Genomic DNA, 27956 nt, shown 5'->3' with positions numbered 1-27956 from the left:
ACATCTCATTCTCTCTACATATTGCTGCCTAACTTAGGATTCTTTAAAAAAAAAAAAATGAATACAAGAGTATACACGTGAACACATATACACATACTCTTTTTCTCTCTTCCCTCACCCTTCCTCTCTCTCCTGCCTCCTCCCTCTCCTCCCCGTCCTGTGTCCTCCTTCTCTTTTCCTCTGTGACTGTCTGGTTCTCTCTTCCCCCTGTTGTAATTCTGTTGTCTTTGGAACCACATTTTTAAATTGAGGTACATAGACTGAGAGTTTTCAGAGGCTGGGCCAGCAACTTCATCTCCTGCAAAGGGAAAATGAGACAGGTGGTAAGGGAACAGAATAGCCTGACCTTTGAGAGCATGGCATTTTGGTGACCTTGTTTTTGTTTTGTTTTGTTTTGTTTTTCTTTTAAAATCATTTTCCTTTACAGATTTACTCAGTGGAATGAAAAACCTTCTTTCTCTGATCCACAGCCAGTAGTTATTAAAAAACTGGCCCATTGTTCTGTGTGTTCCCATCCAGGTAAGCAGACATAGGGGGTGATATCTCTAGAATATAAGTGTCTGATACCCACATCCTGTTCTGGTTTTCTTGTTTTTAATTTTTACTTCATTTTGAGAGAGCGTTCCCACGCACACACACACACACACACATGCACACACTCACATGTGCCATTTGGGGAGGGGCAGAGAGAGACGGGGAGAGAGGATCCAGTGGGGGCTCTCTGCTACAGCAAAGAGTCCATTGTGGGGCTCAAGCTCATGAACCTTAAGATCATGACCTGAGTCGAAGTCGGAGGCTTAACCAACTGAACCACCCAGGCACCTCATCCTGATCTTATAATACTTCTTACATGCCTACACATACATACCTGTCTTCTTCAGTAGATTGAAAATTCTTGGTGTCAGGAGTTGTGTCACATATACATAGTAGGCACTCAATAATTGTTAATTGATTGAAATAATGTGATGTAAGTGATAAATACAGGGTAAGTGAAGTTTTAAACTATGATACCAAATTACTTAGATGTTAAAATTATGTTTTGAATGTAGAAATCCATTTAAACAAAAAATTATATCCTGCTAAGTCTTAGGGGAAAATCGAACTGAAAGCATTTGTTTTTATTGCATGAAGATAGTGACTTAACACTAATTTCTAATACATGTTCATTGTTATTGAAAATAGCTTGGTTCCTCTTCATTAGTCTTGTTTAAAAAAAATAAATAAATAAAAAAGATGTCATTACTGTATACTGGATCAGAAGCACCTTTCACTCCCAGGAGAGACTAGGAGATCTTATTAGCTCATCTTTTAAAAGAAATTCTTTATCTATTTGTCTTAATATATGTTCAGAAACATTGTTAAATTAGAGACAAAATCATAGAAGAAATAAAAGTTTTATAAGATGTTTTATAAAATTCCATTCTGTAGTTTTTTGATACTTTATAAAATGACAATTTTAGTTTCTATCAATTATATGTGCTCTTCTGTATACTCAAACCAATGTTAAAGGTGGTCATGCTTTCGTTCTAAGGGAGCTAGGGCCCCACACCGGTGCCACATTCATAGTATATTCATGTTCCAAGCAGTTTAAAAATAGCTGTAGAGGGGGGCATCTGGCTGGCTCAGTCAGTGGAGCATGTGAGTCTTGATTTCAGGATTGTGAGTTTGATCCCCACAGTGGGTATAGAGATTGCTTAAAAATAAACTCTGAATAACTAGATGGCTCAGTCGGTCAAGTGTCCAACTTCAGCTCAAGTCATGATCTCAAGATTCATGGGTTCAAGCCCCCACCTCAGGCTCTGCTCTGACAGCTGGGAGCCAGGAGCCTGCTTCAGATTCTGTGTCTCCCTCTGTAGCTCCTTGCCCCTCCCCCACTCTCACTCTGTCTCTCTCAAAAATAAACATTAAAAAAAATTTTTTTAATTAAAAGATAAAATCTTTAAAAATAAATGAATAAATGAATAAAAATAGCTGTGAGGTAACTGAATTAACTAGCAGAGGTAATTAACTGTTATATTCTTTTAATATTCTCATTAAACCATTTCATGAATTATTCTATTAAGTAATCTTTTTTAATGCTAATAATTATATCCCATTTTTCTTGCATATAGCTACCAAATAAGGCACAAAGTTTTAATTGTTGATTATTGTAAATGTGTAACTTCTGGTTACAAGTTAACGCTTTCAGATAGAAGAGTAATTTATAGAAACAAAAATAGTGTCAGGTAAGTGTAATAGCTCAGGATCTATTTTGTCTTAAGAATTACTGTAGTGTTCATTATTCTGTTCAACCTAAAAGTATTGGAACCTTTCTATATGCTAGGCACTTTGCTAGGCAGTATTCGTTTTTAAAAATTTGGATAAGGGCAAAAAAAAAAAAAAGATGTGTGTAGAAAGTAAATCTAAAAAGCAGTGAAAATCATACTTTGTGTTTCCATCAAGGTTCACCTAAGGATCATGTACGTAATGGCTGCAAACTGTGTAAAACTGATCGATATTGTGAACCACATGATTATGAATATTGCTGTCCTTGTGAGTGGCACCGTGCAGAGCACGATAGACAACTAAGTGCAGTAGAGAACAGCATTAAGAGGTAAGGTTTTTTTTTAACTTATTTTTTCTGTCCTTACCTATTTATACACCTCTACTCAAATTACTTCCACATAATCTTCCCCCATGTCTAGATTAGTAACATTTCACAAAATCCTTTTTTTGATTTGGTTCAAATATTGGGCTATCTCAGAAGATAGTGATTTAATAGTTACTCAAAGAGAAGCTTGAAGACTAGGATATTATCCAAGAACATTTTTCACTAAAAGAGCAGAAATTGGATGAGATGAATTTAGAGGCTGAGTTGCCTGATTATATTAACAACATGTATATAATTTATTTTCAGAAAAGCTTGCGGTTGTGAGGGATTCCCTTTCCATGAGGTAATAACTAATAGCTCAAATGTGTGTTTTATTTCAGAAGTTCTTTTAAAAAGTTTGAAATCTGAATTCCTATTTTATTTTCTCTTGCTAGGTTATTCAAGAATTCCTTCTGAACAAGGATAAGTTGGTGAAGGTTATCAGGTACCAAAGACCTGATTTATTATTGTTTCAGGTATCAGAAAATACTTACCTTATGGTATGTAGTGGGATACTAGGAAGATAAGGGATACTCACTTTGGTCTAAGAGATTTAAAACAGCTATTGACTGCCCATGTATTTTTCAGCATTTATTTCTAGTTTTCATTCCTTTGCCACATAGGGACCATACTTTGCAGACCACACCCAGAAAATTTGAGGATTGAATATGTTGTTATAAAAGGTGGTATAGTTTACAAGGTCAATGGAATTTTTTTTTTTTTTCAGTATAGTTGATATACAAGGTTACATTAGTTTCAGGTGTACAACTTAGGAATGTGACAAGTTTATACATTATGCTGTGTTCACCAAAGGACATTGGGATTTTTAATCAGTGACATAACTTTAAATTTGGACAGTGTATCACTTACTCTGTGACCCTGGATATGTGTTATCCTCAAAATAGAAATAATATTGCTTATTTCATGAAGTCACTATGAAGATTAAATGAGATTGGGGCACCTGGATGGCTCAGTCAGTTAAGTGTCCAGCTCTTGATTTTGGCTCAGGTCATGATCTCATGGTCGTGATATTGAGCCCCACGTCAGGCTCCACAATGAGCACGGAGCCTGCTTAAGATTCTCTCTCTCTCGGGGTGCCTGGGTGGCTCAGTCGGTTAAGTGTCAGACTTCAGCTCAGGTCATGATCTCATGGTCCTGTCCATGGGTTCAAGCCCTGCATCGGGCTCTGTGCTGACAGCTCAGAGCCTAGAGCAAGCTTCAGATTCTGTGTCTCCCTTTCTCTCTCTGCTACTCCCCTGCTCATACTCTGTCTCTCTCTCTCTCAAAAATAAATAAACATTGAAATTTTTTTCTTAAAAATTCTCTCCCTTGCTCTGCTCTTCTCCCCCACTCATGCTCTCTTTCTCTCAAAATTAATAACTAAACATTAAAAAAAAAAGATTAAATGATATTATTTATAATAGCCCCTAATACAGTGACCAGAGAAACAGAGTGGTTCAATAAATTGTAACTACTTGTTGCTTATCCCTACCAACCTCAGTAGTAATAATGGCAGCCAACATTTATTGAACATTAAAATTTGCTGTGATATTTAACCCATTACATGTAACTTCACTTAATCTTTGTAATCTCTGAGCTGGGTTATATTTTATGATGGAAATCCTGAGGCTAAAAGAGGTTAAGTAATTTACCCAACATCTCAGAAATATCATACTAGGGTTCAAATTGACAACCCTCACACTTGATCATTGTACAATGTTGCCTCCTTAGGAAACTCCTTATTCTTTCCATGAATATTCTCATTGATCCTGCTTTAACTAATGTTAATTCAATAGGAAAAAAATAATACCACTTAAAAGTGCTATTTGTCTCCAAGAGATAACAAAATCTTGTTTTGTTTTATATTTACAGAGATTTACTCTTGAAAAAATGGAGTGGCCCAGTCACTATGCATGTGAGAAATTGTTAGTGCTTTTGACCCACTATGACATGATAGAAAGAAAGCTTGGTAGAAGGAATTCTAATCAACTACAGCCAATTCGGTAATATAAAGAATTGAATGAAGAAGTCTGTGTGTTTCCATTTGAGTATCTTATGATCTAAAATAATCTTCTTAATATCTTTAATAGTGGGGTATATAGCTCTCTATTATATAAAGTTGGAGTAAAGGTCTAGTAGAAAATATTAAGAGCTTATTCAGGGCTTATAGTCAACCTAACATAGTAAGTTGTGCCTTCACACACTTTTCTACTCAAACAAGTAGTGATACCAGATTATTAAAAGAAATAAACATAAAGTGATATAGCCAAGCTTAACCATAGAACTATTTCAATGGACCGGAAAGGGAACAAAAATGTAAAGTGAATGAGGAACAAAAACTAAGAATTGGTGAAACTCAGTGAAGGGTATGTGAGTGTTCATTGTGTTATTCTTGCAACTTTTCTAAAGGTTTGAAAATTTTCAAGCTGAAAGTTTGGCGGGGGGAGTATCAAAGAAAAAAGATAAACTACAAAGGAATGTCAATCTGATAACACAAATCTTTCATGACACTAATAGATGCCAGAAGATGATAGAGTAACATTTCAAAGCTTTGAGTAAAAATAATTGGCAACCTAGACATCATTAATGCATGATTTACTGGTTGGTGAGTAAATCACAGATCCTCATTAAAACCACTGTTAAAGGATGTATCTAAGCAAGAAGAAAAATGAACCTAGAGGGATGATGTGGATAACAAAAAACAGTGGTCAATCAATAAAGAGAAATCAATAAAATGTATTAGCTAATTTAATAAATTGGAAAAATATGTATATAAATAGCTGCATAATGCTTGATGATTAATATATGATGATGATAATAAACTAAAACTTCCAAAGTATACATGTAAACACTGAAGGGTAACCACTAAAACACCAGAAATACGATCTCTGTCTTCAAAATTAATACATAAAATAGGAAAGTAAAATTGTCAAACCAAAAGAATACGGGAAGGAGGAGAGGGGAAGTACCACAGAAAAAGCTTGGTAACAGAAACACAAAACAAGATGTACGAATGTGTCCAGCTAAATCAGTAGTCACAATAAATGTAACTGGATTAAACTTCCTTATTAACAAAAAATAGGCTTTAAAAGAAAGATCATTATTATGGAAAAGAGGAACACTGAATAATAATGAAATCTGATAGGGTAAAACAATTACAAACTCTGTACACTTAACAATAAAATTATCTTTTGAGTAACTAGTCAGAGGAATAACTATGTCATAATTCTTTATAGTATTTTTAGAATATTATAAAAATAGAATAAAAATCAATGGAAATTGAATAATCTACAAATTGGAAATTTCCAAACACCTACTGCAGTTGGACCTCATTAGAAGAATTTGTTTTTCAGAATTGTTAAAACCCGAATCAGAAATGGAATTCATTGCTTGGAAATAGAATGGGAAAAGCCTGGTATGTATTCACTTTAGGCAAACTTTGTAACATTTAATCATATATGTTTAGCAAATATTGCATACATATATAAAACATGTATGTATGTAAAAGATAAAGACATATCACATTCACTGAGGATTGATTTCATAGTTTACCTGTGCTATTTAAATAAGTTTTGATGAATAGTAAATATTAAAAATTTCAAGTAATTTTAATACCTTAAGTTGACCTTTATTTTGTAATGTTTAAGAATATAATATAGAAGCAGTTTTGATTTCTATTAAGAAAATGCTGCTGTCTTCTTCTTTACTCTGTTTTGTTTTTATGGGGATGTATAGTTGTCAAATTACTCTTATTTTGCTGCAGACGAAAACGCAGTGAACTCTGAGCTACCTCCAAAACTGAAGGCAGGGAAAGCACAGATCATTTAAAATGGAAAGTGATTGCAAATTCATTTCTGTCTGGCTTTGAAGTTAGATTGTGTGACTATATGTGAATAAGTGAGGCAGTAGATTTGTCAATGAAAGTTTAAGTTGTAGATGATTTTGAAGAATGAAATTATAAAGAACTAGATAAACTACTCTAAGCAATAACAGGAAAATAGCTGAAGAATTTTGAAGACTGTTTAGGAACAGTTCCACCAACTGTCGTATATTTTCAGGAAAGAAAATAGCATTGACCCAGTTCGGCAGTACATCTCCTCTGTCCAAATCAAGCATCGTTCTTGTGGGTTCTATTGCTTAAGGGAGAAGATGTAAGCAAGCTGTTTAACTAGGAAATAGTTTAAGTTACCTGTTTCCTCTCTTTGTACTTTAAACTCATCAACTAATGTTTTCACTATGGTGTGGCTTCTCATGCAGCTTTGCACTCATGTAGGATAAACATAAGTACCTAACCTACTATTTATATACCTTATTGTAAATTCAACATGCAAGCATTCTCATTTTCATGTATCAGCCACTTGTGAGTCCAGTGAGCCTGAGTATATCCTCAATTCTGTTCTTTTCAGAAGCCACCACTAAAGAAAGTTAATGTTGTGGTTTTAGGAAACTGTTCCCACTCTTTTTCTGGAAATTTTAACACTCCTACTGAATTCAAACCAACTAACCTTATCTAAACAAAGTTTTCTATTCTGTAAGTACCATCTTTAAAGCAAGAGAATTTAAAGTTCTAATTTTGAAAGGAATCATTTTCCAGGTCTTGCAAGGCAGAAGAAAATCAATTCTGCACTAGTATCAATAAATTATTAGAATAGAGATATTGTAAAGCAAGATTTGTAATGAATCGTCGATTTGCTCATGATTTAGTTACCTAGAAAAATTGAATTTTACAAACCTTCAGTTAAGGCTGTTTTTACTGCATTTTTAATCTTTTAGAACATTATGCTATGGAAGATAAACATGGAGAATTGGTTCTAAAAACAATAGAAGAATTATCGTTGTTTGAAGCAGCTTATCCCGAGATTGTTGCTGTTTACCAAAAACAAAACTTAGAAATGAAAGAGAAGAAACAAAAAAGTAAGTATCACATTTGATAGCTGTTCATACCACACACAAATGTTTAATGTTCTATTTGAATCTATCTTCTCTATATTTTGCTGAAAGTTCTATGAAATCAAGAGCTAGGATTATACTCTTGCTTCTTTGTCTTGAAATACTTCCTTTAAAAAAATTTTTAAAAATGTTTTTAATGTTTATTTATTTTTGAGAGAGAAAGCGTGAGCAGAAGAGGGGAGAGAGAGAGAGAGACACACACACACACAGAGAATCTGAAGCAGGTTCTGGGCTCTTAGCTGTCAGCACAGAGCCCGATGCAGGGCTCAAACTCACAGACCATGAGATTATGACCTGAGCCAAAGTTGGATGCTTAACTGACTGAGCCACCCAGGCACCCCTTGACATATTTCGTTTAAAGCCATGAGTAAACCATTCTACTCTGTGACTGCTAAATAAACCAAGTGTTAATAGTAATTGTATTAACCACTTAGCGAGCAACTAGTATGTATAACATCTTTTGGATTATAAATACATTTTCTTTATTTCCAAGAACTTGATGAGAAAAAAATTCAATTATAACATTGTTTCCAAAAGAAAATATTTTATAATATTTTGTTAATAATTATTTTGTTATGATTATAATATAGTTTCTAGGAATACACCGAGACAAGAAAAGGCAAAAATTGCTCATACAGAAAATTTCTGATCTGTACTCTTTATTTATTTACTCAAGGTAGGGAAAATGATATCGATTTTAATAATGCTGTATTTTTTTTTCTTTTCAGGCTTGAAAATTAAGCATAAAGAAAACAATTGGCCAGAATCAGATAATAAGAATTTCCAGTCACAGATGACTTTAAACCCCACATGTGACATCTTTTCTAAGCAGAATTCCAAGTTAAATTTGGAAATTACCCCTCATTGTCCATTATCCCAGAAATCTATTTCTGCATCATTGAATAGCTTGCTTTTACCTGAAGATACCCCTTGTTTGAATACACAAGAACATTTAATGTTTTCTCCAGGACCTTTGCCTATGCAGCAAATTACAGCTGTCAGTAAGTCTTTAATTCCAGAATCTACTCAACCTAGTACCTCATCCTATAATGTATCGGTGATTGCTGATCTACACTTAAGCACCATTGACTGGGAAGGTACTTCTTTTAGTAATTCTCCAGCTATTCCAAGAAACACTTCCTCTCATGGTTTAAAATCAGAACTTGAAACAGCCATCGCTGAAAATTTTAAAAATATCCCAGAACAATCGTCCTTTGCATCAGAATGGTGCACCACAGACATTAATGAAGTATTGGATAGGGAACTTCAAAAGATTGATGATACTGAAGAACATCTACTTTCTGGCATTACTGATTTACATCTTCAAGATTTGCCTTTAAAGGAACGAATACGTATAAAATCATCATATCCTCCGGATAATGCACAACCAAATGTCGACCTGAAGACTTTGTCCCTAGTTACCATAAAAGAATCTTGTATTGCTAACAATGGTTCTGATTGTCAATCACATCTTTCAAAGGATCTTCTAGGAAATCATTTGCAAAATGAATCTAGAAAATCTAAAGTTCTAAAAGGAGACTATCTATTTCAAGAAAACTATAAAATGAATACTTCTGTACCTTATTCTGTCAATAACCCAGTAATAGTAAAGACCTCCAGAGTTGGACCATCAAATACTGCTTTAGATTATAATAGAAAAGTTGATGTGCAAAGCACTCAGAAAAGTGTAATGAAGAAGAGTGTTTGCCTCGACAGACACTCCTCTGATGAAGAAAGTGTCCCAGTGTTTGGGAAAGCTAAATACACAACTCAAAAAATGAAGCCTCGTTCTCAGAAGCATTATCCAGCCCCGTTCAAGAAAGATGATGCCAACAAGTTGAATAATCCTAAAATACATATTAAAGAAACTGAACAGTGTGCCCAGGCTTATGACACAGCTGGAAAGGAAGACTGTTTCCCAGATGCAGCTAAAGGTTCTCTGGGTTTTCTACAGCGTCCTAAGGACAAAGGTGACTGTGGTACTTATTTGGGTAGTCCTCTTCCTTTATGTCAAAGATTAAAACTAAGGTTCCAAAACTCTTGAAATGAAATTAAAAATATTTAAATATAACGTAGTATTTTAGTACCATAAACACATAATCTCTGCATTTGGCATAAAAATGTAATGTGCTTCTGTATGTCATGAGACACTCTTTTCCATTTTTAATTAAAATTGTAATAAAAGACGTTACCTAAAACTTTGGTTTTAAAAGGTGATCCTTGTGAGAAAAACTTCAGATAATGTACACTTCTAAAACATACTTTTCCATTTTTATATCGTTCTTGATTTTTCTTTAGTTAAAGCTTTAAAATGTTAATACAGTACTAGGAAGATGTTTCCTCTATTTGCTCACTTTTATTCATTTTGTTCACAAACCTCTAAAGTTTTGTTTTTTTTATTTCAGCTTGTTCCCAAGAGGATAACTCTTTGTAATTGCCTACTCTCTCTCAATGTCTTCTGTTGTGCTTTTCCTGAGAGTTGTATTTTCTCTCAATATGAAGATACATTTAGGGTGCTCTTCCAGTTGTGCTAATCTTATTCTTTTCATGAGGGGCAAAAATGGAAAAGGAGGAAGATGCTCAAAATAATTAGGAAAAATCATGGTTATAATGGCTGACTAAATTGAGGAAAGCTACTTCTTACATAACCCCGGGAGTTCACAGTATGCCAAATGGAAAAAGATCTGCAAGATAGAATGTATCATGAGAAGAGACTTAGAAATTTGCTCAGTATCACACAACTAATTAATAATGGTGTGGGAACCAGGTTTCTTTCCTCCAATTTATTGGCTTTTCTGTTTTCTTTTTTTTCTTTCTGTAGCACTTTATTTCCTTTCTTTTTAAAAAATAAAAGTGAATTTGTACAATATTAACTTCAATAACCCTAAATATTAAGTTTTACATAAATTTATTTAGCATTCAAAAACTCTAGAGGTAACCAGGTTGGAAAGCAAAAAGTAAAACTGTTGTTATTTGCAGATGACAAGATCTTGTATCTACAAAATTCTAATGAACCCACTAAAAACTATTAGAACTAATAAATAAAAGATCAATATGCAAACATCAATTATATTTCTATATACCCACAGTGAATAATACTAATGAAATTAAGTAAATTCTGTTCACAATAGCATCAAAAGGGATAAAATACTTTGGAATTAATTTAACAAAAGAAGTGTAAAATTTTTACTCAAAACTACAAAATACTGTTCAAAAAAAAGAACACCTAATAAATGGAAAGACATCTCATGTTCTTGGATCAGACCACTTGATATTAAGATGGCAATATTGCCCAAACTAGTTTCCAGATTTGATGCAATCTCCATCAATTCCAGCTGATTTATTTGCACCAGAGTACAACCTGATTCTAAAATCCATATGGAAATTTAAGGGACACAGAATAGGTGAAACAATTTTTAAAAAAAAGAAATGAGAGAACTTTCCCTTCCTGATTCTGATTTCAAACTTACTATAAGGTTTCAGTAATGAAGAATGTGCTGTAATGGTATAAAGGTAGACCTATAGATCAATGGGATGGAATTGAGGGTCCAGACATACACCCTAACATTTATGTTCAATTGATTTTCAACCAGAGTACCAACACAGTTCAATGGGGAAACAGTTTTCTTTGAGAAATTCTACTGGTACTACTGGATATCCATATGCAAAAGGATGAGTTTTGAGCACTACCTCATACCATATTAACTCAAAAATGGATCAAAGACCTGGTTGCAAACTACAAAACTCTTAGAAGAAAACATAGACGTACGTCTTTGTGACTTTGGATTAGGTAAAGATTTCTTAGATCTGGCACCAAAAGCTCAGACAACAAAAGTAAATACATCGTACTTCATTAAAACCAACAATTTTTGTTTTTCAGAGGATACCATCAAAATGAAGAAACAACCCATAAAAAGTAGAAAATATTTTCAAATGATAAATGTGATAGAGGACTTGTAACTAGAAACGTGTCTCAATAGCTCTTACGACCCCAAAAAAACAAATGAATAAATATATCTGAATAAACACTTCTCTAAAGATGTACAAATGGCCAGTAAGCACATGGAAAAACTCAAAGTCATTAGTTACCAGAAAAATATAAATCAAAACCACAATGAGATACTACATTACACCTAATAGGATGGCCAGAATCATGAAGACGGATAACAAGTGTTTGTGATGACGTGGAGAAATCGGAACCCTCCTATCCTACTAGTAGGAATGTAAAATGGGGCAGCCATTTTGGAAAAAGTTAGGTGGTTCCTCAAATGGTTAAACATAGTTACCATATGATGCAGCAGAACCACTTCCAAAAATATACCCAAGAGAAATGAAGACCTGTGTCCACACAAAAACCTTTACACAAATGTCCATAGCAGCATAGTTCATAATAACCCCAAAGTGGAAACAACCCAAATGTCCATCAACTGATGAATGGGTAAACAAAATGTGGTATATCAATACAGTGGAATATTGGCAATAAGAAAATGAAGTACTGATACCTGTTACAATATGATAAACCTTGAAAGCATGCTAAATGAGAGGCCAGTTGGGAAAGATGGCATGTATGATTCAATCTATGTACAAAATTCCAAATAGGTAAATAGGTAAATCTATAATCTGTAGAAACAGAAGGTAGACTTATGGTTACCAAAGGCTATGGGGGATGTGGGAGAGGAGGGGAGGTTGAGGATGGAGAAGGGAAAATGAATGCTAACTGGATGGTTTTTTGGGGGAAGTGGGTGGATAAGGAAAATGTTCTAAAGATTGATTGCAGTGATGGTTGCAAAATTCTGAATTTACTAAAACCATTGAATGGTGTGATTTAAATAGATATATTCTGTGGTATGTGAATTATATCACATTATATCACAATAAACAAAAACACATTAAAAACAAAAAGGAATTGTACAGCATTATACCTGTCCAAACTCTTTAATATCTAAAATGTTTATACTCTAACCTCCCCATTTATACACTGGCATCATTATATTATAGATTAGAAAACAAGTCCAGAGTAACAAAGAGGTTTTCCTAAGACTGGAGATGAAATTGTGGCTTATTTATCTAGTATTTATTACATTATGCTGTTTTAAAATTAAATTTGGAATACTTGTGAATTTTTGTGCTTTTTCTGAGGTTGTGATTTTATTTTTTTTGAACATTTCCTTATATATATAAAATGCTTTGAATCAAGTTTACCTGTTTTAAAAAAGTGTCATGTTTGTAGAGCACTCACTATATATAAAATCCTAGGCAAGTGGAATCCTAAATAAAGGCAATCAGTCCTCTGCTCTCAAGGATCCCACCTAAGCCCAATTCAACAGATTGTGTGTGTGTGTGTGTGTGTGTGTGTGTGTGTGTGTGTATATATATATATATATATATATATATATTTAAATAAGTTATTTTTTAAGGTAGGAATTTCAATGGTTAATTAAAAAGGTGAAATAGTCCAAAAGTATAGAGTGAAAAAGTCAGTCGGCTTTCTACCTTAATGACCAGACTCCAGTTCTTATATAGAGGCAAGTACAGTGTCTAATTTCTTGTAGATCCTTCCGGAGGTGTTCTGTACCAATATATTAATGTATCTTAGAAATTATTCCATATCAATAAATATGATGTGTTTTACTCTTTAATGACTCATGTCACTCCATGTGTATTTTTGCCCAGATGCCTAGAGATATGTCAGATGTGAATGTCATGTTTGATTTTAACTCTTGGTAAATGTACATTAGTTGAAGCATTTTTGAGTCTCTAAGGCCATCTAAACTATGGAATGTCAAATCTGTGAACTAAATCAGCTGAGTGCTTCTTAAACACATTGATTTTGTTGTAAGTTTCCTTTTAAGAATCCTCCAAATATCCTTTAATAGTTTAAAAAATTATAAATGATATGCATTTACTGTACACATGAAAATAGTAAATTTGCTTCGAAGACCAGACATTAGAAAAACTTGACAGTGTATTTACCAAGAATGGCATTTTTCCGGTAAAATAACCACAGTTTAAAGTTTGAGCTAGCACTCACATATTTTAGTAACCTAAATTTTAAATGCCCATACGATGTACATATTTAATTTTTTTTCAAGGAAACTATACTTTTGATTTTAATTGGACCTTATTGCACAGATGTGTGTACAGCTGTCTCTATGTTCTGAGGTTACAGTTGCACAACCCGGGACTACTATTGAGCTGTCAGCGCAGAGCCCGATGCACGGCTCGAACTCACGGCCTGCGAGATCATGAACTGAGCCGAAGTTGGATGCTTAATGGAGTGAGCCACCCAGGCGCCCCCTCCCAGGACTAGTATTGAAGGAGATGACGGTGAAATTTTTTTTAATTAATTTATTTGTTGTTTAATTTACATTCAAGTTAGCATATAGTGAAACAATGATTTCAGGAGTAGATTCCTTAATACCCCTTACCCATTTAGCCCATCCCCTCTCCCACAACCCCTCCAGCAACCCTCCGTTTGTTCTCTATATTTAAGTCATATATTTTGTCCCCCTCCCTGTTTTTATATTATTTGCTTCCCTTCCCTTATGTTCATCTGTTTAGTGTCTTAAATTCTTCATATGAGTGAAGTCATATTTGTCTTTCTTGACTAATTTTGCGTAGTATAATACTTCCCAGTTCCATCCACCTAGTTGCAAATGGCAAGAGTTCATTCTTTTTGGTTGTTGAGTAACACTGTATATATTTTTTTCTGTATATATGTATAGATATAGATATAGATATAGATATAGATATAGATATAGATATAGATATAGATACAGATAAAGAAGATGTGGTATATAGGTATATACCATATATGTGGTATTTAGGTGTAACCACATCTTTATCCATTCATCAATGACGGTGAAATTTTACTTTGGAGTAATTGATTTTGTTTGGAACTGCTCACCTGATCCTACACCCCATGCTAATTATCTTGATTATGTTCTCAGAGATCTAGCTAAGGACTCAATTCCTTTTTCACTTAACTGACTTTTTCCTTTTTTGAAGTATAGTTTATGTACACTAAAATCCACTCATTTTCAGTGCAAAGTCTGATGAGTTTTGGTTAAGTGTATACAGTTGTATAACTTCCACCATAATCAAGCTATAGAAAAGTCTCATCGTCCTCATGTTTCCTTCTTTATGCTCCTTTGTAGTTAACCCTCTCAGATTACCTTGATCCCAGACAACCACTGATACTTTCTTTCACAATGCTTTGCCTTTCTAGAATTTCTATAAATGGGACCATTCAGTATGTAGTCTTTGTGTTTGACTTTTACTTAGCACATGTTTTTAAGACTTATCTATGTTGTGTATATTAATACTCTGTTCCTTTTCTTGCAGAATAGTATGTCATAGTGTTAATATGCTGCCATTTTTTCCTCTATCAGTTGATGAGAAGTAACGTTGGTTTTTATACTTTGGTTATTATGAATAATATAACCATGAATATTCAGATACAGGTCTTCAGATGGACATTTAATTTCTCTTTGATAAACATCTAGGGATGTTTGGGGATGTAGGGATCTTTGGTCAGCATTTGTTGAAATTGTTAACCTACTGCCACACTCTTTTCCAAAGGTGCAGAATCATTTTGTGTTCCCACCAGCAATATGTGGGAGTCCTAGTCACACCATATCATCACCAAAACTTACTATGGTCAATCTTTTTCATTTTAGCCATTCTAGTAAGTGTGTAGTGATATCTCCTTTGGCTTTATTTTCACTTTCCTGAAAACTGGTGACATGAAGGATCTTATGTCCATATTACCCATTCATATATCTCTTATGAAATTGCAATTTTTTCTGGCCAATTTTTAATTGGGTTATTTGTCTTCTTGTTATTAAATAATAAGGGCTCTATTTTTTCTAGATATAAGCCCTTTGTTAGATATGTGCTTTACAAATATTTTGTCTGAGGGGCGCCTGGGTGGCTCGGTCGGTTAAGCGTCCGACTTCGGCTCAGGTCATGATCTCACGGTCCGTGAGTTCGAGCCCCGCTCAGAGCCTGGAGCCTGCTTCCGATTCTGTGTCTCCCTCTCTCTCTGCCCCTTCCCCGTTCATGCTCTGTCTCTCTCTGTCTCAAAAATAAATAAACGTTAAAAAAATTAAAAAAAAACAAATATTTTGTCTGAATCTGGCTTATCTTTTCATTTTAACTGTGTGTCTCAAAGACTGAAATGTTTTAAACTTTGATGTTTATTTTATTAATTTTTGTTTTCAGTAGCCTATTTAATATGTCTTTGTCTAACTCAGTGTCCCAACTAATTTTCCTGTTTTTTCTTCTACAAATTTAATGGTTTTTATCTCTTATATTTTGGTCTATGATTCATTTTAAGTTAATTTTTGCATGTGAAAAGAGGTAATGATTGAAGAACATTTTTTTCTCCATACAGATACCCAGTTGTGCCACCACAGTTTGTTACAAAAACATACCTTTTACCTCATTGAATTACCTTGGCTCCTTTGTTAAAAATCATTCAACCATGAGTGCAGGTCTATTGCTGACCTCTCTTCTTTCTGCTGATCTATCATTCCAGTACCACACTGGCTCAATTACTGTAGCTTTATAGCAAGTCTTGAAATCAGGTAGTTTATCTTTGTTCATTATTTACATTTTCCTGTCAAAGTCACCAATTTGGCTTCCATGTTACTAAAGTTAAATAGTCTCAAATTTACCTTTCTCCAGAGTTTGGGACTATTGAACTTTTTGAAAGTTTCTCTTCTCTTACTTTTCATTTAACCTTTGATGTAGTTCCAGGTCTTGCTGTAACTGGTACCTGGTTCCAAGTGAAGTCACTTGGATAGTGCACATTGACTGACCCCGGCAAGTTATTCAAATGCCAGGGACTGCCAGGAAATACAGGGTGGCGTAATACCCAATTTTTACTTGCAAGGAATTGACAAGCTAGAGCAAGATAGGGAAATGTGGCATATTTATATACAAGAATAAATTATATTGGCTAGCACAGAATTAACTGTTGAATGAATGGAATAGGCAATCTATACTACACCAGTCTTCCAGAGGAGGGAGGATTCTTTTAGCAAACATGAGAATTGACTGGGCTTTGAAGTATAGGCAGAAATTTGATTGGCAGGAGCAGGATTACAAGCAGAAGATGTTTCAGGGGATGAGGGAATAGGTTGAAGTAACCTGGGCTTGGAATAAAGGGTAAGAGTCGGCATGCTTATGGTGAACAATACATTTCAACTGTGGAGTCTCACTTGGAACTCCAGTGTCCATGGAACAAATCACTACGCAGGCAAAGAAATGGCCAAGGATGGAGAAGTGATGAGGAATCTGGAGCAGAAAGCCAGCTAAGATATATTAGGGCAAAGGGAAAAATGAACAGGACAAAACGTAGCAAAGAACCTGACCAGGATGCTAAAGGATTCTGACTGTATAAGTCACACATGGATAGTTTAAATGCGAGTTCAGCAATTCACACAAAGTACCAAAGGTGCCTCTGTGACCCAGCCTGGTCATAGAGGAGGAGGAAGACAGTGAATTTAAAATTGCTGGGCAAGAGGGAAAAGGAACATTTCTTGAGCACCTACTATGTGAAAACTAGGTTTTTCACAAGCTTTTTATTCTCTTAACAACTCTGTAAAGACTATATTTGCAATATTTTGAATATTCAGAAGCAAAAGTAATCCTTAATAAAACATTCCTCCAGGGACCTACTTATCTTGATCTGTTCACTCCCAGCATCCAGAGCTGTTCTTAACTTGGGATTTTATAAGCTGGAAACGAAATTAGTTCAGAGTCACTGATCTGGGTTGCTTTTGCTCAATATCTAATATAGGCATGAATGGATGAATTTGGATGTCAGTTTTCAGTTTCTCCTCCTGAAGGATTTCTCCTCTTTCGTTATTCGGATTCTATCAATCCTTTTTAGAGCCTTCCATGTTGTTCCTGTTCCTTGCTGATTTGGTCTATGATGTCACTTGTAATATAGACTTTTATAGGTTGTGTACGTGTTCCTCACTTCATAGACTGTCGTGTTAGAGAGGCCTTGCTTTACTCCAAAATGCACTTTCAAAGAGCTGCCTCTCAGCTACCGGAATCCCAGAACTGGTTTCAAACTAAGGTCCTATTCTGGCGTAACTAGTCTGGGCTTTGTATGATCAGTCTTTAAGTTTGGGGGTTTTCTTCCGCATCGCATAATGAAGAGGACCCTGCTTTTCGAGGGGTCACATGGATCATGTTTTTGGACATGCCTATTTTCTTCTCTGCTCCAGATTTTCTATGTGAACTTGGGGGCATTTCCTAACTTTTTTGAAACTCATTTATTCAAATATTTATGCAACAACTGTTATGTGACAAGCATTATTCTGGGTCCTACAGACACAGTGGTAAATGGTATACTATAAGATTGTTTCAACATATTGTAGATATTGTAAAATGGCTGCCATCATTGACACCTTATGGGCTGTCAGCTATGCACTTACCATCATTTGGAAGGAGAGCAAACTTTCAGATTTGGATTTAAGCTGAGTGTAAGCAAACATTGCCCTTCAGGTAAAAAATGTGGACACCATAATACTCTTCTAAGAAGCAGTGTGAGTGTGGGAGAAATGGTTTCAGAAAACGGAAATTCTGTCTGTATGTTAGCATTGTCAGAAAAGGGATCCTAAAAGATAATGGCATTTAAGCTAAGGTTACAATCCTGGAAAAAAATAATGTGCTTGTTCAAATAGAATTGGCAATTCGTGTATCATTTATCAGCCACTTAACATAAGCCACTTAACTGAGAACCTACTTTGTACAGGATTTTCTGTGTATAACAGCTAGCTGGAGACCTATGTAGTTTAAAAATAATTTTCCCAAACCACCCAGATGGAAAAAGCTTAAGCTGGGACTAGAACTCAGGTCTCCTAATTCCTTACAGAACGAAATGCCCTATGTTTCCTTACTTCATTGAGTTCTTTACTCAAATGTCAGCTCAAGGAGCCTTTCCTGACCTCATCTAAAATTACTTCTTTTTACACTTAGCACTACCTGACATTATAAACATTTTTAGGGCCTTTTTCATTGCTTCTTTTCCAAACCAGAATGCACACTTGATGAGGGCAGGGGCTGAGTCCTTTTTGTTCACAGAACACTGGAACGGCGCTCAGCATAGTAACTTCTAGCTGTGTGCATGGTCCTCCCACCGGGAGCCTGTGCCAGCAGTGGCTTCACAGTCCTTGCAAAATACGGTCTCAGAACCCCAGCCTGGCCCACCAGGTTGGGGCAGTCTGGCCCCCACCCATCTCTCCAGCTTCAGCTTCAGGCATTCTCAGCCATGAACCTTGGCTCTAGCTGCCTAAGTCCACTTGTTATTCCCCAAACATATATTTATGTCTTTACTCATGAATGTCTCACTGCCTGAAATCCTTGCTCCTTCCTTATTAGCTGGATGACTTCCCTTCATCTATCGATGACCAACTCAAATGTCATAATAACTTCTGATTCCAACCCAAACTAGTTGTTCTATTTGTGCCCCCCAAAAAACTATGCATACCTCCATGAGAGTATTTATCACATTTCATTGATTCATTCAACAAATATTAGTGGGGTGCCTTCCATGTAGGAGGCACAGTATTCTTTAAAAATGTGTCCATCTTTTTCTAAGGCAAGACTGAGAACTCTTTCAGGGGTCAAGTCTTATTTATTTTTGTAGCTCTCAGAACTCTGCACAAAGTTTGACTCTGCTTCACCAACTCTCATTTACCCATCAAGATTCACTGTGAATATGGTATTCTCTAGAAAAGTTTATATAGCTTGTTAGGGATCCCTACAATTTCTGATAAACTTCTAAATTATTACCTGCAAATAGGTGTGTGTTGATTCATTTGCATTTTTGTCTGTGGCACCAGCTGCGAGCACCTGTTACTTTTGAATCTGTAGCACCTAACAGAGGAGCTGGCACAGGAAGCTTCAATGAATGGGTGTGGACTTCCTGGTGGTGAATTCGGGGTCTTAGTGCCTCCATTCTCCATGGAGAAAGATCAAATCTGGTTGGATGGCTCCCTTCATCAGCTTGATCCCTAGTCCCCCTTAGTCATTTTAAGATGCCATGGTGAGATGCCTCACTTTCTGAAGTTGGAGAGGCTAAACCAACTGCTGAGTGTTTCTGCTGTGCTGGTAGCACTTCGGGTAAAACAGTATAAATAATATCACTGAAGGCAGCCTCCTTTCATCTGCAGATTAACTGGGCAATGTTTATCACCTTCTTAGCCAGGAAAAGCTTTTATCAGGCTCAGCTAACAGCTTGCATTAGCCTCTTACAAGGACTTGCCACATTGCCTTTAAACTGACATGCTGCAGAGTCAGCCCCGGTAAGAGTCCAAAAAAAGTGGAATCTTTTCTGATGACTGTCAGAATGGATGGTGTATCTATCTCCAGGCTGGAAAAATTCAATAAATTGCCTGTTTGGCAGTGGAGGGGAGAGTCATCAGTAAAGTAGGCTGACCCTTATGTGGGCAGAATGACTGAATATTTTGCTAATGTTCAGAAGAGTTCTCTTTGTAAGCACCATGGCAAAACTTCTTTAACAGAGGTTAAGTGTCTTAGTTTCGTCAGCATTATTCTATGCCAAGACCTGAAAAGGTAAATGTTGACCTCCCCAAATGGCAAAAATTGCCTGCATATTTAGACTTCTTTGATCAGAGACCCAATGAAAGTATTTCTATAGTGTTCACCTCATCATAACTTAAATCTCTTCATTGACCACTCACTGGCCATGAGTGAAGTTGGAAAGGGCTGTCTCCCCTTTGAATCTGAAAATGAAAATGAGTGACTTATTCAGTGTCCATGGGAAGGTAGACTATCCATCCTTTCCCTTTTTGTTTTGCTTTGTTTTCAAGTAATACTGGTTGCAGTAACTGCTCCAGTGTAATCGTTGTTGCTGAAATCATTTGCATTTCTATGACATGGAGAATGGTGACTCCGTGGATGCCAGATCCCAGAAGGCTTATTTTACAGGGTTGTCCAAACACAGACATCTCCCGTCCAGGCCCTGTGAAGCCCCCATGACTTCACAGCTGGGATAGTTCTATGTGAGGTGTCAAAGGACTCAGTACAACCAGGTCTACATCCTGTGAAACAGACCAAAGGACACCCTTTAACCTCAGAGGCAGTGGTCTGAGTAATTGTCCTAGTTCTGAAGAGATTAGCTACCTTCCCAGCCTCTGGCTTGCTTCTCCCTCTCATAGTGAGAATGATACTTCCTCCTTTCTTCACACTCATTTACATATTGGCGATGAATGCCCTCTTGAAAGACATATATTAATGTACAAAGTTAGCATTACTGATTTTGGTATATCAAATCCATTGATGGACCACGAATGATGTCTTTAAAATGCTTTCCATTATGTCCCACAAAGACTCAGAAAGGCAGGCACTTTTATCCTCTATTTATATATGAGGCTAAGAGAAGCCGAGGAACTTATTCAAGGTCAATACCCAGTAAAGAGCAGAACCAGGATTTGAGCCCAGAGCTAGTCTATCTCCAAAGATTTTTGGTAAAAATTAGGCTTCTATATACTCTGCATTTATCTAAGGCTGTGGCACTATTCAAGAAACCACCCATCAGTGAGATGCAATGATCTATAATCATTGGATTTATAGAAAACTAGCCACTAAATCAGAGTCATTCAGAGTCCCTGAAAAGCAGTATTGTGGACACTCAAGAAACGATCGCGAAAGTTGCTTTAATTTTCAGAATTAAAAAATAACTATCAAAGTCAGCACTTGGGATACTGGGGCATTTGGGTGTGTGAGGAAGGAGTAGGATGTGAGGGACAAGCAGGACACTGAATCTCCCAGAGCGTTCGCCCCCTTCCTTCAGAGCTTTAACCACCAGGGCCAAATGTCCGCAAGACTGGTCATCCTCAAGTACACAGCAGAGCATGAGTTAGGAGCGTCTCCTTTTTAGCATTCATTTCTGACTTTAATCACTTGTGCCCCATGCCTACAGTGGGCCAGGCCTTGTTATAATCAGATAAATACATGTTTTAGTGATGTTGAAAACAACAGAGGAAAGTAAAGCAACATGCCTGCAGCCACACAGTACCCCCCGATTGTGTTGCTATCTCCAAAGGCAGGTCCCAGGCAGGTCCCTACTGCCTACTCCAAAGGCAGTAGTTTGAAAACTACTAAAAGCGTTTTCAAATTGCTCTCCTTGCTCGAAAGCATTTGTGCCCTTCACAGCACACATATCAGCTAAATCTATTGAAATTGCAAATCACAACCTAACACTCACCCCAACCCACACCCATGTAAAAACTTACCAAGACACTGCATAGATTCCAAAATCCCTGACAGATCCTATGAGGTCCACCACAGCTGGCCCCTGCTGATCTCCCTAGCCTTGTCTCCAACCTCTTCCCCCTCGCTCACCTTGCTCCAGTGGTGCTGGCTTTCTTTAATTTCCTTAAACATACCAAACTCTATCCAAATTCTGGCTCTTGAAATTGCTCTTCCCTGTGCCTGGAATTCTCACAGATCTCTGGATAGTAAGCTCCTTATCACCATTTAGCTAGTATTTTTATGACCATGCTAGCTAAGTAGCCACTCCTCCCACCCTTGGACACACACTCCTTCATACTTACCTCTTACTCTGCATTATTTTCTTCACAAAATCACTAGATTTTTGGTTTGTTTGGTTCTTATTGCTAGAATAACAACACAAGAGAAGAAACTTCATCTTGTTCTTTGGTATATTCCCAGAGCTTTCAACAGTGCCTAACATGTAGCACACATTTAATGCATCCTTGATGAATGAATGAAATGGATGAAGTGAACCTCTAAACCCAAATCTGCCTGCAGTGAAAGGCCACACTTTGACCACCAATATGCTGCAATTTTTAATTAAGTTCTTAAGATAGATTCAGTAATGGGCTAGGCAGGAATAATATCTGGTCCCTCCCTTCAAAATGTTTACAATTTAGTTGTAATATGACACTTATGCATTCTTGGGATAGCAAATAATACCACTGAGTTCTCGATAAAGGGAATGGCATCCGAGGGCATCAGAATGCAGAATAGAATGGTCAGTGGGGACCCAGGCAGTCCTTAAAGGCTTTCTAGAGGTGAGTGATTGGTAGGAGCTTTGAATGGTGGAGGCAACTTAGAGAAGGAGAGAAGACTATTGGGTTCTTGGTTAAGACCTAGCATCGGTGAGTTTATCCAGGACAGAGTCTAATCAATGACATGTATTTTAGGACATCCCAGACTAGGGACATTTGTTAGAGCCTTTTTTCCAGGAAAAAACAACAACAACAACAACAACAACAACAACAACACTCACCCTTCATATACAAGTACAATTTCACAAGAAAACAAGGCAAACAAGGGAAGAGGAAAGGAGGAAAGGAAATGAGGATCCATGTTTCTGATTGTGGTGGTGGTAGGGGAGAGACAGAGCTAGCACACAATGAGTATCAGATAGTTGTTGCCTCTCTTACCCTTGAAGTTCTTTTTTTGTGGAATTCATCTGGAATTTTATGCTTTCTCCAAAAATAAGTCACCAATAGTAGGGGCTCATAAGAGGAGGCCACCACTTTGGGGCAAATGGTAGGGCAAGGCCTCTCTGTAGCATCGTATATACCCAGGTATGGGGCTGCACAGAGCCCTGGCCATTGGCAGAGACCATCCTAGAGTTTGTCAGAGGGCTGTAGCTGCCCCTCAGAGGAGATTCCCCCACCTCCAATCATGGCTCCCAGTGAAGTGTAGAGCAAGGAGATCCTTGAGAACTAGGTCACTAACTAGTAAAGATGACTTACTATGTTCAGAATAAACATCCATCCATCCATCCATCCATCCATCCATTCATTTAACAAGTGAGTATCATGCAAATTTCAGGGGCTATAGTAAGGGAGAGACAGTTTTCTTGAGGAATTCATGGTCTACCCACAAGGAAGCCCATGTACAGTTAGTGTCTTAACTGGCTACTCATGCTTCCAGGTCTGGGTTGGATGAAAATGTTTATCAAATATCCAGGCCTGACCACAAAATCACACCAAAACAAACCAAAACACTCCATGAAGGGAAAGACTATGCTTAACCTTTTTTTCCTCTCAGGCTCTTCCCAGAAAGGTGATAATGGAAGATTTGGTCCCAACAGGGACACAGGCAAGGGATTTGCATTTTAAAGTTTGACAGATATTTATAGGCCTTTTGATCTCCTTTTTCCCCCTTACCACCCACTCCCTGAAACTTGCCTGCCTCCTCCTCCCCCATCCGATTCTGTGCATTGTCCCAGGTACAAATCAAAGAAATGGTGATGGCTCCAGAGCCAGAGGACCCTGGTGCACTGACGTGGTGTGCCCAAAATCACATAGTTCCTATTTATTGAATATTGACTATATATCAAGTACTTTTCTTAATTCCTACCCCCCACAATCTCCCTGCAAGCTTCATTTATGATTTACCTTTTGTTGTTGTTGTTAAGGGGTGGGGGGGACTGAGGCTCAGAGAGATTAAAAAACCTGCTCCAGTCACCAATAAGTAGTGGAGACAGAATTAAAACCCAGGTCTGTATGTCCCAACCTATGACCTTTTCAGTAAGCCAGGCTGACTCCAGTAGACAAGGGTGGTTCTTGCAGGCTGCTTAGCTAAGATCCTTCTCAGAACAGATTATCCTGCATTCCAGTTTTGCTGGTGTTATTCTGGAAATAGCCCAATAAATGTCACAATTTGATTTACTTGGGACAAACTGGCAGCTGCCTTTTCCTTTGCAGCTCTTCTTGGGCTCAGAACTTTCCCTTTGCTTCTACTCATCTTTCGCACAGACCACTTCGGCCCAACAGCTGCAAGCCTGGGTTTAGAACCATCATCTGCAACCTCATAGGGTTTGCTGAACACAGCTTCTCTCCAGCCCTAAGAAAGCCTATTGGAAACAAACTCAGAATCTCAGACCCTTACATTTTTGCAGCTGGAGGGGGTCTTGAAAACCATCCAAGAAACAGACATTCAGACAATGACTTGTGCAGAGTAACCGGCACCAGATTTATTAGAATACTATATATTTGCTATATTAAAAATGGACAGATGGCAGTTATACTCGTGAGGTACAGTGTAATGTGTAAACTTGTCAAATCACTGAGTTGTATATTTTTTACTAATGTAACATTGTGTGTCAAGTATACTCAAAAAAAAAAAAAAAAGGAAAGGTAAGAGAAACAAATCACATTAACACTTCCATGTGCTAGGTGATTTGTTGTATTTAATCTTCACTACAACCCAGTGAGGTACAATTAATTACTGTCCTCATGTTACAGATGAGTCCTGGCTTAGAGAAATAACTGACTTAAGGTTCTTAACGAGTACTTAGTGGGACCAGAAGATCTGAACTTGGGCACTGCAGGTAACACAGACCCTTCCTGTCCCACAGCAGGTGGAGGGGTGTGATGAAAAGCACAAACAACACCCAGGTTGAAGTGACTGGCCTGGGAAATTTGTTCCTGTGCAGAAGAGTGAAGAGTTAGCTGAATGAAGCAATGAATGCAATCATTTTGTGGACTAATGGAGGTTGGGTCTGTAATCTAAAATCACCCAGCATTCACCAGCAACCTGAGTCAGATTTTGAGCAATAGGGCCTCCCCTGGGAAACAAGGATGGTGGGCTCTCCCCCAGAATCTTGAGGTTGTCTGGTACATGTCAGAAGATTCTGCAAGTTCCCTTCCTCCTTGGAAAACCCACCCCCCCACGCCCAAAGAGGGGGCCTGAGAAGTGTCAAATTGGGAGCCATAAGAAAGTCGTTGCTGGTGCTGGGTCTTCCTGTTGAGGTTGAGAGATCACGTTCAAAGCTCAAACTGCAGCTTCCTCCTCACCACTCCCCATCCCATCCCATCTCCAATCCAGACAGGGAATGCCTCTTCCCTTCCCCCACTGTAGTTCCTTGTAAACACCTCTAGATTGTGCTGAGCTGGGGGTCAGACTGGGAGTCTGAGGCATCCTTTTTGCTCTTTTCAGATAGAATCCAACCTCATGGTAGAGGCTCTCGGTAAGGTTCCTCTCCAGAAGAATGGCTAACAGAAGGAGAAATCTCCCCTCCCGAGCACCCAGGGTAGATTCTGGTGTGGACTGAGCTGCTCCTGAGGAAACTCTTTTCTGAATGATTGCCCATCAAACACATAGTTGTGGGGCCCAAGTTTCAGGACAACAGGGGTCCGAGATAATGCTGGTCCAACGACTTCAGATTTTATCCAGCATGCCCTGGCCCAACCCCATCTGCTCTTAAGGTATAACTTACAACTTATTTCCACCAAATTTTTTTTTCTTGATCATCAATACCAACCTCATTCTCCTCAGAAATGAGATATACCCACATATAACTACCAGGAGGATAGACTGTGGCATTTAGTTTTACCTCGAGGGCCTTGATACCTAAGGAAATTTTTCTGCATCTTGATATCACCCACTCTGGAGTAAATAGTTGACCTGTTAATGACAGGGTTACTAAAGATCCCAATTTGGCATCATTTTGTTAGCTTGCCGGTGATGACATTTTCTCTATTTAGAAGTACTCTCATCATTATCCATCCATCTGGTAGCTCTTAGCCTTTTTGAGTTATGCAAAACTTTTAAAACGTTGTGAAATCTATAGACCTCCTTACCAGTAAAATATACCCAGACACATACACGATCATTGCTGTGCACTGCATTTGACATCCTGAAGCCCATTCCTGACCTCTAGTACCCTGCAGATAGATGTCTGTTCTAGAAAATGAGCACCCTGGTACAGGGACCTCATCTGGTTCCTGGTATGTCTCCAGAATATAGGGAGGTTTCTGGTACATCATAGATAGAATACTTAGAAAATGTGTGTTGCAGGCTGGATGCATTAACCAATCTGGAAGCGAGTTTGTGAGAGCAAAACCAGCTTGGTGATACCCTGTGAAGGAGGCTGTTGCTATTCTGGCCCAGGAAGAATGGCATTGAGAGACTGTGCACAGCTCACAGGAAGCCTGCAAGGCTGCACTCCCGCAGAAATGAGAGAGGGTGGGACAAACGAGGCCGACAAGCATTGACAAGGGAAATACCTTGGGATGTTCTGTACTGGATCAGACTCCAGGTAGGTAACCATGGGGATTGCAAACCGCTAGACCAATCATTCCCAAATCCAGCTTTCTTAAGAGGACTCATCTGAAGAGTCTGTTATAAAAACAAATTGTTGGACCTTATCTGCCTACATTCTGAGTCAGGTGGTTTTTGGGTCACACTTAGAGAAGCAGTGCTGTAGATCAGAGAGGGATGGAAGGGGCCTGGTGCAAGAAAAGAAGGAAAATGATGGCATTTGTGGGGCACAGATCCACTTACCACACCTTGTGTTGGCCTGCATGGCACACACGATAGGTGCAATAGTGGCCACTAAGGTGGTGGCTAATATTCAGAGTAGACCAGAAAGAACACGTAGGGTTTGGATAGGAAGTGGGGTGGCACCACTCGCCCGAGGCAGAAAACCTACACTGGCCAAGGCCTAGCAGTGGGAAAAGAGGCCTGTTTTCCAAGGAAGAGTGAGAAGGGGAGGTCCAGCCTGGAGGAAAGGGAAATGTGGGGAAGGAATAGGGAAGCTTTAGGGACAAGTAAGATGGGTAATAAGAGAAAACAGAATATGGGCTCATCAGCAGGCATGGTCTCTTCAGCATCAAAAAAAGATGCTAAGATCCATAAGATGTCAACAGCTGGTGTCATGGGGAAGGCATGGGAGGGGAGGGGAGCTGGACATTTATCTCCAAATCCATTGTCTATTCCTCAGCACAGACACTACTAGGGCTCCTCAGCTCTGCCAAGAACATTCTTCTGCAGGGCTTATCACAAATGCTGATGATTAAGAAGTTTGCACAGCCCGCAAAGACTCTGCTTTTCATTTTGCAGAATGTCCAGGAAAGGCTAGTTTAAGACACTTACCTTCCTTCTGATGGCTTTCTCACTTGTACTTGCCGAACCCGATGTTCCTGTAAGGAATAATGACATGACATCTTTAGAACATTTTTGAGCTGTGAGAAGGGACAACGCTATGCACATTCACACACATAGGCACAGTTATTGTCGCAGGGCTCTATTTCCCCATTCTCTTTGAGCCCATCTCCTGGTAACAGCTGTGTGGCTCCCTAAAGCCGGCAACAGCTGCAATAATGAGCCTGCCATTTGAGTCTGTGGATGGCACAGGCTCAGCCCCGAGATGCAGCTGTTCTTTAAAGCCTTGGGGCTTGGCCTCCCCCTGCTCTGGACAACAAAGAGGGCCATTCATTAACCCTCCACATTGGAAATATTCATATGGGGGAATCCCTCTTCCTTTTACCAGTGGTACAGTCTTGTAATTCTGTCATTTACGGATAGTTTTGCCATAGGCAAGTGAGAAAGCCTCCTTAAACATAAGTTTACT

General features: G+C 37.8%; 1 protein-coding gene and 1 long non-coding RNA gene across 5 annotated transcripts in view; one reads left to right on the top strand and one right to left on the bottom strand.

The window, feature by feature from the left end:
• The window catches only part of GEN1 (GEN1 Holliday junction 5' flap endonuclease), a 29950-nt gene extending 19498 nt beyond the window's left edge, over window positions 1-10452 (top strand). For all 4 annotated transcript variants that reach the window (XM_047851357.1, XM_047851354.1, XM_047851355.1 and 1 more), the window contains exons 7-14: window positions 428-519; window positions 2443-2593; window positions 2897-2933; window positions 3025-3105; window positions 4502-4632; window positions 5983-6044; window positions 7403-7543; window positions 8308-10452. In XM_047851357.1, coding sequence (XP_047707313.1) covers window positions 428-519; window positions 2443-2593; window positions 2897-2933; window positions 3025-3105; window positions 4502-4632; window positions 5983-6044; window positions 7403-7543; window positions 8308-9623 — 2011 coding nt within the window. In that variant the 3' untranslated portion in view covers window positions 9624-10452. The remainder of the gene's footprint in view (window positions 1-427; window positions 520-2442; window positions 2594-2896; window positions 2934-3024; window positions 3106-4501; window positions 4633-5982; window positions 6045-7402; window positions 7544-8307) is intronic.
• LOC125161621 (uncharacterized) lies at window positions 259-27956 on the bottom strand. Its single transcript, XR_007150696.1, has 3 exons — window positions 27873-27956; window positions 27479-27525; window positions 259-298 (listed from the first exon to the last, which is right to left on the bottom strand). It is a non-coding gene; the product is annotated as an uncharacterized LOC125161621 (long non-coding RNA).

Source organism: Prionailurus viverrinus, chromosome A3 (assembly GCF_022837055.1).
Source record: "Prionailurus viverrinus isolate Anna chromosome A3, UM_Priviv_1.0, whole genome shotgun sequence".
Taxonomy (NCBI): domain Eukaryota; kingdom Metazoa; phylum Chordata; class Mammalia; order Carnivora; family Felidae; genus Prionailurus; species Prionailurus viverrinus.
This window is presented reverse-complemented; position numbering and strand designations above follow the sequence as displayed.